At 32.4% G+C, this 12708-nt stretch overlaps 6 protein-coding genes across 6 annotated transcripts; 3 read left to right on the top strand and 3 right to left on the bottom strand.

Moving 5' to 3' along the window:
• Window positions 1-1088: 1088 nt before the first annotated feature.
• On the top strand, window positions 1089-1875 carry RPS14B (40S ribosomal protein uS11; the record flags this gene model as incomplete). Its single annotated transcript, XM_003668272.1, has 2 exons — window positions 1089-1098; window positions 1469-1875. The coding sequence occupies 2 exons, from the start codon at window positions 1089-1091 to the stop codon at window positions 1873-1875; spliced, it is 417 nt and encodes a 138-aa protein (XP_003668320.1).
• A 546-nt stretch (window positions 1876-2421) lies between these two features.
• RPS22A (40S ribosomal protein uS8) lies at window positions 2422-2814 on the bottom strand (the record flags this gene model as incomplete). The annotated part of the gene is made up of 1 exon (XM_003668271.1): window positions 2422-2814. The coding sequence occupies one exon, from the start codon at window positions 2812-2814 to the stop codon at window positions 2422-2424; it is 393 nt and encodes a 130-aa protein (XP_003668319.1).
• Window positions 2815-3338: 524 nt separating this feature from the next.
• RPL39 (60S ribosomal protein eL39) lies at window positions 3339-3855 on the top strand (the record flags this gene model as incomplete). Its single annotated transcript, XM_003668270.1, has 2 exons — window positions 3339-3344; window positions 3706-3855. The coding sequence occupies 2 exons, from the start codon at window positions 3339-3341 to the stop codon at window positions 3853-3855; spliced, it is 156 nt and encodes a 51-aa protein (XP_003668318.1).
• Window positions 3856-5271: 1416 nt separating this feature from the next.
• On the bottom strand, window positions 5272-7512 carry SWE1 (tyrosine protein kinase SWE1; the record flags this gene model as incomplete). Its single annotated transcript, XM_003668269.1, has 1 exon — window positions 5272-7512. One exon carries the CDS (start codon window positions 7510-7512, stop codon window positions 5272-5274), a length of 2241 nt encoding a protein of 746 aa, XP_003668317.1.
• Window positions 7513-8799: 1287 nt separating this feature from the next.
• On the top strand, window positions 8800-11514 carry SYP1 (Syp1p; the record flags this gene model as incomplete). Its single annotated transcript, XM_003668268.1, has 1 exon — window positions 8800-11514. The coding sequence occupies one exon, from the start codon at window positions 8800-8802 to the stop codon at window positions 11512-11514; it is 2715 nt and encodes a 904-aa protein (XP_003668316.1).
• A 385-nt stretch (window positions 11515-11899) lies between these two features.
• On the bottom strand, window positions 11900-12616 carry NDAI0B00380 (uncharacterized protein; the record flags this gene model as incomplete). Its single annotated transcript, XM_003668267.1, has 1 exon — window positions 11900-12616. One exon carries the CDS (start codon window positions 12614-12616, stop codon window positions 11900-11902), a length of 717 nt encoding a protein of 238 aa, XP_003668315.1.
• Window positions 12617-12708: the final 92 nt, after the last annotated feature.

Genomic DNA, 12708 nt, shown 5'->3' with positions numbered 1-12708 from the left:
CTTGAGAAATCTTTCAAATAATAGTTCCTGAATCAATCAATGGTCGAACAGATCTTGTTCTTGACCTTCTCTGTTTTAATAGTTAAATTCCATAGAGTACGGGTAACACTTCTTTGTTCTGATGTCTTGGGAGAAAATCTACAGCGGACTATTTAAACAAACCAGAAAAGTTGATTGTTAATGTATTTGCTTTGCAGATTGATTGTCTTCTCTACCATGTAATTTCTTTTTATTTCTCCTAAAAAGAACCAATTTACATTTACATTTCAGGACGAGTATTATTGTAGTGAATTTGTTCCCGTTACGTAATGTAGCTAACCAGACAATATCCACTCTACAACTCCTCCGAGACCAAACTCCAGAACCAGGTCCGATTATTACCATGTTTCCGTCTGACAATATACAAAAGTCATTTGGAACTTTAATCGGATTTGACATTAAATCGTTCCTTTTATACTGTTTAGCTTGAGACTTATTCTTTATTCTTACGTGATTTATCTCATTCGATTGAAGTACGTCTTACATTATTTTACGCAAGTAATTTGTTATGTTTACATAGAAGGACGTACACATGCAAATTTTATGTCAAGCTTTTGATGTCGGTGTTATGTTAAATGCATTGTAGCATGATAGTTTGTATGAAATCGATCTCTTTTAGCAATAGCAAAAAATTTGTTTGAGCTATATGAGATTATATGAGATTATATGAATAATGGTAAGTTACCATGCAAGCATAACCTTTGTTCTATCTTCATTCCGCTCTTGGTAAAAAGCAATTGCTTCCTTTGTTGGTCAGCTCGCCAATGCCTCTTTTCAGTTTTCTTGTCGACAACTAGGTCTGAAGACTGTATTGAGGACATTACACCCGTACCTTCTTGAAATAAATACTCTCAACGGGTTTTTTGGCAAGAAAATTGAAATATTTTCATTCAGGCCCACAATTCGAACTTCAGTTATGCACGTTTAGTTGCATTTGTCAACAACTAAATAGTTTATAAACAGCATTTTTCAGAGTTTCGTATTAGTTTCAGTTGTTAAAATATATATTTAAAAAAAGTAAAAAGCTAACTAATTAACCAATATTCAGAATGGCTAACGGTACGTTCAAGGGGTGATATCCTGTTTAAAACCATTTAGTTATTCTTCAAAAGGAATGTTGAGAAATTTAGTTGGATAGCGTTTGAAATTGAATGTTCTAAAAGTTTGGTGAAAGAAACCTTAGAGGCATATTCAAATGTTTTCTTTTCTAACTAATATTTTTTTCGTTCCCATTTTTTGTAGACATGAAATCAAATGTTTGATTAGATGACGTATAATATACTCTTTTAAACTTTGATGGAATGGAAATAATAATTCTGAAAAGGAAAACTAAATTGATTTTAAAAAGGCTTTTTTTATTGAAAAATAATCAAGCAATAAATGTCTTTACTAACAACCAATTTACTTAATTAATCACTATTAATCTTAGATCTTGTTCAAGCCCGTGATGCATCCCAAGTTTTTGGTGTTGCTAGGATTTTCGCCTCATTTAACGATACTTTTGTTCATGTTACCGATTTATCTGGTAAGGAAACAATTGCTAGAGTTACTGGTGGTATGAAAGTGAAAGCTGATAGAGATGAATCATCTCCATACGCTGCTATGTTGGCTGCTCAAGATGTTGCTGCAAAATGTAAAGAAGTCGGTATCACCGCTGTACACGTTAAGATTAGAGCCACTGGTGGTACTAGAACCAAGACTCCAGGTCCAGGTGGGCAAGCTGCTTTGAGAGCTTTAGCCAGATCTGGTCTAAGAATTGGTAGAATTGAAGATGTTACACCTGTTCCATCTGATTCCACCAGAAAGAAGGGTGGTAGAAGAGGTAGAAGATTATAATTGCTTGTATCTTATGGTACTTCGATAGCATATCATCTTTCTACATACATCCCACCATTATTTCTCGGTATAATAATTGTTTAACTATTCATTTCTTATTTTTTAAGTATCACTCCATACATTTTTACTTAAGATATTATTTGCATCCCTAAGAATAACTTATCACATTCTCGTTTCTTTTCTTGTATTGATCTATAAAAACTATCGATAATAAAAGACATTATTTCAACCCAATATTACCTGAAGAGAACGTTGATTCTCTTTCTCATAGTGGTTTATCTAGACCTTAGTTAATAGTGAGTGTGATTCCCTTTGGTCTTAGTAAAGGTCTCGATTTCTTCATTTGGATTAACTTCCTTAACATTTTTAAGAATTGACAGTTTAAGGTTCTTTTTTTTTTGGAAACTCCGAAAACGACTATCTTAAAGTATTAGAATAATTTTTTCTTTAAAGTACAAATAGTGGGTACATATTAGATGCGTTTAACTAGTTGATGTTTACATAGTAATTAAAATATAATGTAATATAATGACACATATGCATTGCTTAGTAAACGAAACCTAAGATCTTACCAGAGACGTGCTTTCTTCTGGCTTCTTCGTGGTCCATAATACCAGCAGAAGTGGTTAAGATAACGTAACCGAATTGTCTAGCTGGTAATAAGTTGGCAGTCCATTTTTCGATATCAGCAATCTTGACATTGAATCTTGGAGAGATAACACCACATTTGTTTAATCTACCATTCAATTGGACAACAATCTTACCAGATCTATGGTCATCAATGTATTCGAATTCACCAATGTAACCATGCTTTTGCATAACTTGCAAAAATTTGATGATGACCTTAGATGATGGTCTAATCAAGACTTGACGCTTACCGGTCTTTTCAGCATTGTTGATAGCGTTTAAAGCATCAGCTAGGACAGAGGTTCTGGTCATTTTGGACTATTCTGTTTGTTGTTGGTGTCCTTTCCTTTGAAATACCAAAATTTCACTATCTTTGCTAGTATATCCAAGATATAATAGTATACCTTCAAAATTCAATATACCAGGCGGGCCTTGGAGAAGGTCAGCTTACGAGGCTGTAAGGTTAGACTCGTTCTACGTGGTGAAGATTACTTCTGGCCGAATATTGGAAAATGAAGCGTTTTGAAAATTTCATTTTTGTAAATCCGTTTGGTAGGGTGTCTTGATGCCCGGTCATCAGCTCTATTGGTGTATGGGTTCATTTAAGATTTGTTCTGCGGCAAACTCTTGAAAACTTTTTTTGACTGCTAGTTTTTTTGAAAAATTCACAAGACGATGAATTCCTTCCTTCTTGCGGCGGACATTCAGTTGCCAAAATAGAGAGGCCCAGCTTAAACTCAAAACCTTCCAGACGAGATATAAGAGAATAGTTGTCAAAAGAAGTATATTGGACCTTCAGTACAAGAGCAAAATTGCAAAAAAAACCAACAGTAAACATGGCCGTATGTTACAGGATAAACTGAAAAAATTGAAACACTGATAAATATGAATTTTTGATTTTCCCATGTGATTTAATGAATGTTTTCTCCATAGTGCATCTTTAAGTCACTATTGGAATGATGGAGAAATATGTTATACATAGTATTGTTATGTGAACACTGGAAACAAGCTACGAGCTAAATATTTGTATGATTTAATCAGACCCCCAAGATATACCACAAGAAAGTAATAGTGGTAACTCAACAACCAATATTCACTAAAAAGATATTTATCAAGATTCCTTCTACAACAAAAAAGAGAAAAAATACTAACCATCTTTAATTTATTAATTTCAACATTAATACCATATTTCATAAAAATCAGGCCAAGAAAGCTTTTAAGATCAAGCAAAAGTTAGCTAAGGCTAAGAAGCAAAACAGACCATTACCACAATGGATCAGATTGAGAACTGATAACACTATCCGTTACAATGCCAAGAGAAGAAACTGGAGAAGAACAAAGTTACACATTTAAGTGAGTTGCATGTACATGAGTTATGTTTCATCATAAATATATTTCGCTTGTCAACAACCTACCTAAATTAATAGCTATTCTGAATACTTCAGGATAAGATAATCTTAAATATTAAACATTCTTTGGTTTTATTAGATAATAATTTTAAAACAATTATACCACAATAAACAGTCTAAATTTTGATAATTTTTGTAGATACTTAGGTATATAGAAATATGCTAAATTATTGTTTTGAAATCTGAGTTGGTATAACTGCAATTCTATTATGGTACCATATATTCTATTTTATCACTAGTAGACTATAAGCACTAAGCAACGGTCAACGGTAAACCGTAACAATACTAAGTAGCGACATTCGTATGTGAGGGCACATGTTACTAGAGATCAAGTGCGTATTCGAATCTTTTTGAATCGCAGTACAAATATATAAAGAATACGTTAACCAGAGAAAATATTAACTTATTCCTTAATGAAGAAAAGAGATAGGATTCAATCGTATAGATCAACTACTTGGCAACTAATCAACTATATATGAATTATTAAGTACCACCCTGGATAGTGAGCTCAATAGCCATCAATGTCATAGACAACAGCAATCGAAACAACAATTCTGATGGCTCCAAGGTGCAAGAATAGACTAGACCATGTGACTCTATCGCTCTATCGGTACAATCTTTTCAGTATTAGTACCAGTTAACTCATACTGTAACAATTGTAGTATATTTTAACTTATCACAACCGGTTGGATATCATATTTGTCGATATCTTTTAAAAGGTCATTACCTATTCAAGAAATGAAAGGAGGCCGCAGTATATCAAGAAGAAATGTGATTGTACATAATATCAGAGAGATTCCCATTGTCTAAAACACCAAAATCATAAAGTTAACTTTCAGATACTATCTAGCTAAAGAGTGTTTAAAAAGCTCATCATATTATAATATACAACACATTTCCAATAATTCGTTAATAATTCTTTCCCTGTTCAGAAGCAACTTCAAGTGGCATCTTTAGACGGCCTCGTCTATAAAGATCTTCCTTAATGCCCTGTATTACGGATATTAATATCTATTCTTTATTTTGTAGGAAAAAAAAAATAGTCTTTTCGTAACTTCAAACAAATATTTGTGTGATACCTTTTATACTCCAAATTTTCTAATAGAGCCTTACCGAGAAAAAAAACAATATATATATGAAAGCGCGACACGAAACAAATTTGACATTTTATTGATTAGGGCATTCATCTGAACAAATACAAACACCTACATAACATTACAAGCAATTACGGTCCGTTTAATGTCTTGGTAACCTAATAATAATTCCCTTTTAAGACAAGTGCATTTTGTTCTCATGATTCGTTTTGATACATACTTGATAGTATATATGTATATATAGATGCGTTTTATATGGTGTTATGCTAAGTGAGAAAGTTAGGCTTGGGCCCGTAATCATCTTCCTGGATAATGGCACCAGCTTTTCGAGTCATTTCAACATAAATGCATTCTTCAGTATTTAAAATTTGATCTGCAGTAGGTCTTTTTTTATAATCAGGATTGATCATCCATTTTACCATTTTCTCCAGGGATTCACCATCAATTAAAAATTTAGGAACCCAGGCAGGGATTTTTGACTTGCTTATTGATTCAATATTATTACTGCTTTTTGTATGTGATCCGTTTTCTTCACTTTCTATATTTGAATTTATAGTATAAGAATAATCTGTTAAATTTGTGTCTACTTTAGCAGGATTGGAAAACAACGAATCAGAATGTAAATTTGTTGAACTTAATTTACCAGCATCTGATAAATCACCAGATCTTAATTTATGCCAAGCGATACCATTATCCGGGAGCATGACATTTGCTGCAATTTCCACAACCATTAAACCCAAAGAAAATATATCAGCTCTGAAATCATATATACAATCAGAAATAATTTCTGGTGCAATATATTCTCTGTCACCTTCGTTTTCAAAACTGTCATCAACGATGGGTAAATGAGTAGCCATTCCAAAATCTCCTAATTTCAAATTCCCTTCAAAAGTGATCATAATATTTGCTGGTTTTATATCCAAATGAACAATTTGACAAGATTGATGAATAAACCTCAAAGCCAGACTTAATTCAACAATAATTTTCCAAATTCTCCATTCTTCCAATTTGATCAACTTACAAATGATATGTTCTTGTAAGAAAGTGTCCAAGTTACCATTTTCATAATAATCAAACATTATATAGAATGAATTTTGAAATTTCCATGAACTTATAAAATCTATGACATATTCTTTTCCCTCGTGGTCTAATTCTGAAGATCTAATTTCATCTAATATTTTAATTTCTTGTAGTATTTTGGAAATTGTAGTGTTATGTTTATTTGAATTTAATGATTTGACAGCGTATTTTTTATTCGTCATTGTGAATGTAACTTGATAAACGGATGAGAATTCACCTGAGCCGATTTTATGGACATTAGAAAATTTTTCGAAAAGATGTGAATCTGGATTTAATTCTGCCATGGGCGTGGTAGCAGGAGGTTTTGTGGAGGAGTCTACTGTTGTGATAGTTGCATTGATATGCCTTTTACTGGTTCTATTCAATGGCGATGGAGGTAATTTGGAAATATTAGTTGTGAATGGAGTTGGTTTTGAGCCACTTACTGATTTACGTCTTGTTGGAGTAGTTAGATCAGCTTCTTCAATATATTGATACCCATCATTGTCATCATCGTCATTACCAGTATTATCTTTATCAAAATCTATTTCTTTTATTGGAGAGATGATTAGATGGCGGTGTTTCTCATTGCTGGTATTATTTGACAAAGGAGATTTCATTAGATTATTATTTTTTTTATGAGAATGGTTATCTGTACCTATTTGTAAGGTACTATTATTATTATTATTATTATTGGACAAAAAGAAGTTAGTTGTCGTCGGAAGAGAAGTTCCATAAAGATCATCCGTAAATTGTTGTAAAGAGTTAGATAAACCAGTGTTATTTAGTATTATTGAATTTCTGGATTTTTTCATTTTCTTATATTTCTTTGTAGAATGGTTATGATTATCACTATCTGTATTGTTGTAAGAATGATATTGCAAATGAGGATAATCTAACAGGGAAGAACTAGAACGTTCATTTTTTGAATAGCTTATATTTTGTTTATTTCGTGATGGAGAAGTAAAATTATCCGATATTTGTATTTTAGGTACTTTTTTCAAAGATGGAGATTGTAAAAGAAGAGATGATGAAACATTTGTCGTATTTGTATGATTATTATCATTATTATTTATATAACTATCATAAGTGGTAGTATTTCCATCTCTAAACTCCATTATACTCGAATCCAAAGTTGAGAAATCACTATTTGCATGAATTCTTGGAGATTTTTTCACAGGGGTATTTGGTATTGTTATCTTGTTATGGCGTGATGAAGAATGTGACGACGATGAAGAAAGACGTGAAATTTTTGATACAAGACCATTTGAATTGAATGCAGCAGGATCTGGTTTAGCTATATTATAATAAGGAATATTATCTTTATGATTATAATGATTGGGATTTTCTTTATTTGACTGTAAACTTTGGTTTATTTGTTTATCATTACTATGCTTATTACCTTTCCATGGACTACTTAAATTTGTTCGTATTTTTACATTTGTCATTAATATTATTATTTATATCATTTGATGGGTTTAATTTGGATAAATAATATGAGGAATCGGTTATTTGTTTTCCTGGGCAATTGATAAGCGATTTTGATCTAATGTCCGGAGAAGAGGAGGTACAAGAATACTGTTAGAGGTTGTTTTGAAAATAGGAGTTGTCGGTTCAATATCTAGAGGTTGTACTATTTTTTCACCACCGTTATGGCAGAGGTAATGATTATTATCCTTATCGTCTAGTGTATCGGTTTCAAATTCCTTAAAAGGTGACCAATGCCTTATATCTAAATCTAACAAATCGTTCTTAGTTGGGATCAAAGATTTATCGTTATTACCTTCTCCTTGTTTTTTGTTGTTGGAAGATCGACTTTACTTAAGGATAAATTTAATGTTGCGACACTTCTAGTAAGTTTGTTGTTCGAATAGGGATAAAATTTCAAATTAGAAGATTTTGAATTCTCTCCTACATCATAATCTTCGCCATCTCTGGGATAACCGGTCAAATCTTCATCATTCTTCGGATCATGATAGAATGATAACTTATTAGAAGTTGTTTTCCTCATGTGATTACGATCACTTATATGATCATTATTCGAGGAAAACATCGTTGTTTTTTATGTTCTTAACGTTGCCCAAGTTGGCTAATATGCTATTTGAGATCTTTGAGTAGCCACAGTTGTTTTAATTAGACCATTTTACTAGACAATATTACCTCTTCTTGTTGAGGTACATCTTCAGACTGAAAAGTTTCAGTAGATTACGTTGTATCATAAATGTCAACAACAACAATTTACGTAAAATGTTTTCATGCGGGATATGTAAATAAAACACGAAAACGCGAAATGCAAAAATGATTGGTATTAATCGGTCACCTAAGCTACGGATAAAATACAAAATAGTATCCGTTAAAATTATTACGGATGACAACTATCCGTCCCTTTTCCCAAGGGTAGCACATCCTAATTCTATCCTCAAACATCACTACAGATATATTTGCTTTCACCTCCTTTTTTAATCATTTTGAACATTTAGAAGTGAGGTTATGTAATATGTAATATGTTTATGTTCTATCTCGAATAATAACTTGCCACGAAGAACAGAATGAGTTTAACTTGTTAGACCATACTAGGACCCTAGAAGAGCAGCTGACTTAATAGGACTGTTTATTATTTTAAAGCTGAAGAAGCCAATTTAAACGATAGATAAATAAACTAAAGATAATCAATCAGCTAGTAATTATCAGACACACGAACTACTAAGAACCACTCTATTCATCCCTATTACACCATGTCTACCGATTATAACAATAGCGGTAACACAACTAATACTAGGAACATCCCTGTTCAAAGAACAAAATATGCGGACTCCATTTTGATTTCTAAACAACCTTATGAAGCAACAGAAACAATCAGAATCAGATTATCACAAGCTAAGCTAATAAACAAGATATTCTATCTTTTCTTCAACGAAATCGCTAACCTGAAAAAAAACTATGCTCAACAACTAAGAAAGATAATTGTAGAAAATCAAGATTTGTCCGTTTTATTAAATCAACAATTATTGGAAAATTCTGTCTTAACAGAAAAGGAATTAGAAAATTTTGATTTTGATTTGTTAGGTGAATTGAAACCTTTATGGACTACAGTGATTGCCGAATTGAAAAATGACTTGAACTCCACATTAGAATTTAAGAACGTCTTATCAAAGCAAGTGGTAAAAAATTTGAAAGATTCAACAGAAAATAATTCAAGTTGGAATGAAAGTAAGAAACTACATTCTAAATTGACTCAAATTGCTGCATCGATAGATCATTATTCTAAATCTAGTAACGATTCACAAAATAATTTGCAACAAGCAAATCAACAATGGGACCAAGAAGTTCCATACCTTTTTGAATTATTTGAGAATATTGATTATAATAGATTACAATTATTAAAAGACTGTTTATTAACTTATCAAACTGGGTTTAGTGATTATCTTTTAAATACAACAAATCAATGTGAAACTGTTATGACAAAGTTCTTGGAATTCGATCCTGAAAAGGAAATAGATCGTTTTGCTCAAGAGGCAACGAATTATGATTTCAAGCCATTATTGGACCATAACAAAAACGTACCCGAACAACAACAACGTCAAAACCCCTTGCAACAGCAAGAACAAATGGCAAAAAATGAGAGTAACCAAACTGATCACAAATCTAAAAGAAAGAGTACATTTGGTAATTTGGGACATCGTTTCACTTCTTCTTCAACTGTAGTACACCATGATTTGTTGAATAATGAATTCTCGGATTCTTCAAATAATCAATCTTTAAAACCAAAGAAATCAAATCATAAGCTAAGGTCGAAAATGGGCTCCATCTTCGGTTTGAAAAATAGGAAATCGCAGTTTATAGCTAATTCAACTCCATTACCACCATCTACTACTTCGAATATCCCTGAATCAAAGAGAGAGTCTACTCCAAATTCAACTAACAGTGGTACAATTTCAAGGAGATCATCCACATTGGTTAATAATAATAACACTAATAGTAGTAGCCGCCGTGCAACGTTCACGTCAACGACAAGTACTACAACTAATCCGGATACTTCAAGAAATAATACATTTACTTCTCCGAACAGAAATAATCAATTTAACTATAATGTCATTAAAGAGGAATCGATGTCCCAACAAAAGATGCAACAACCGGCGCCGGCCACTGCTACCGTGCAACAACAACCTTTGTCTCCTCCGCTTACAAGAGCACAACATTCTATGTCTCCATCAGTCGGAAGACAAAAACAACAGCTTCATATGGGGCAAACTCCTCCAATTTCTGAATCCCCAATTACCCCTGTTTCAAACAATAGCAACAATTTATCAATGTCTCAACCCCCATTACAACCACAAATGAAGAATAAGCCTTTGCCAACTGAACCACAATCACAAGTACAACAGCAACAACAACAACAACAACAACAACAACAACAACAACAACAACAACAACAACATTATGTCGATAATAAGCCAATGCATATCCATGCTCCTGCTGTCCCACCTTCAAGAAAGCTTTCTCAATCAAGAAATTCACAAATATATGCTAATCAACAACAGCAACAACAACAACAACAACAACAACAACAACAGCAACCTGCATCATCTACAATACAGTCAAAGTTACCTGTTCAAATGACTGGTGAATTAAATATTTTAAATCCGCAAGCAACAGGATCTTCATCAACTTTACAATTAACTGGTCAATCGGTATTCCAACATGCCACATTAGAAGAAACATCATCACAATCTACCTTTGGTTTGAATGCTTCCATAGCGGAAGTTATTAATGCATCATTCAAAGAAGGTATCATTCAAGATTGTCAATTAATTGGTGAAATTGCTCTAACTTATATCCCCAACTCAATAATGAATACACCTTTGCCCATCGGAATTAATTTAAAGATCAATAATAGTGATAATTTCGATGCAATGATCTTAAATCAAGCATTCATGGAAAAGATTCAAGAAAGTAATGAAGAATGTAAAGAAACTTTCAAGATTAATCCTGAATTTATTAATTCAAGAACTTTAGGTGCTTTGAAATATTCCATTAAACAAAATGAAAAAGTAATTCCACCAATTACTATTCAACCTGTTTGGAAATTTGAGAATCATCAGGCAAGTGTTGTATTGACTATTAAAATCTCACCAATGGTTCCTGACGAAATTGATTCATTAATACTAGAAGATCTTGTCGTTTTCGTTTCCATTGAAGGTGCTAATGGTGCTAGTGATGATAATGTTGATTTGGAAGCAACAAGTGCACTTTCTAAACCTCAAGGTTCATTTAATAAAGAAAAGAGAAGAATTACATGGAGATTTAAAGAACCATTGGTTTTGAAGAGAAATTCTACGGGTGAAAGATTAATTGCAAGATTTTTAACTAATGGTCTTGCAAGGGAATCTCCTAGAGGTGTCATTACTAAATTTACTATTCGTAGTAATCAAAAAATATTAATATTATGAAGGGTATTGGTAGCGATTTAAGTTTAGAATCTCAAGAATTAGATGTATCTGATCCTTTCGGCAGTAATTGGAACTCTGTTAATACTTCGAGAACATTAACTGCAGGAAACTATTATGGTTTGGCATAATGGATTACAGTCCTGGAAAAGCAGAAGAATATTACGTAATGATGAAATGTTGCCAAAAGAAATCGAAAAAAAAAAAAAAAAAAAAATTATATTTACTTTGTATTATTAAAATGTTCGATATCCCCTATGTGTGTTTTCTTTGTTTATCTAGACTTAATTATGATGGGTCTGGTATGTAAAAGTGTATAGACAACACCTTATAAATGAATTAAAGATTGAATATTAGTATGATTTTTTATATATACATCTTATCTCCATCATTCCCCAAGTGATACAGTGGAGAGTGAACTTGAATATAAATAATTATTTATAAACGGTTCTCTTTTGTTACATGAAATAAATTGTCTTTGTTGGTCATGGAATAATAAAATGGAACACTTCAAGATTAGGTGTCTGTTTGAGAATAAAGATGGTATGTCAGGATACTTTCGGTTAGGGGACTGATGATCGTTTTTTCTTCTTGAACGTTTTAAAAGTGAATACAATTCAGTGCGAAATTTGTTTAACAAAGTAAGTTGTTCTTGTGTAAGAATAGACCTCAAATTCTTATTATTTTCTTCAGTATCAAGAAAATGGTAACCATGTAGAGGTACAGCTTCTAGGGATGTCTTCTCCTCATTTTCTTTCAATACATTTTCAATGGTATCAAGTTCTTTGTTGTATTTCAGTTCAGGGGATTGAGCGCTACTTGATAATATTGAAAACTCTTCAGAAGTTCTTGCACTAATGATACCTGTAATGGACTCTTCACTATCAGTACTTAGGGTATCAATCTTAGGACTGTTGTTATCAATTATAAGAAAATGGGATGTATTACGAGATGGATTATTGATAATAAACTCTTGTTCTTCCTCCAGGGGTAGTATGAACGATTCTTCTCTTATTATAGTGTCAGTTCCACTTCCATTTTCAGAAACTTGCTGGAATGGGGTTCCCTTAATTCCTTGTCTGCTTGGTTGATTGAAAAAACTCATCTTGATATCGCTAATTATAGACTAGGTTTTTACTTCATCAATTTCCATTTAAAGTTGGTAGGAAATAATTAAAAACGTTGAATTAAGATCTA

Source organism: Naumovozyma dairenensis, chromosome 2, assembly GCF_000227115.2.
Source record: "Naumovozyma dairenensis CBS 421 chromosome 2, complete genome".
Taxonomy (NCBI): domain Eukaryota; kingdom Fungi; phylum Ascomycota; class Saccharomycetes; order Saccharomycetales; family Saccharomycetaceae; genus Naumovozyma; species Naumovozyma dairenensis.
Note: the sequence above shows the minus strand (reverse complement) of the source record. Positions and strands in the feature narration are given on the sequence as shown.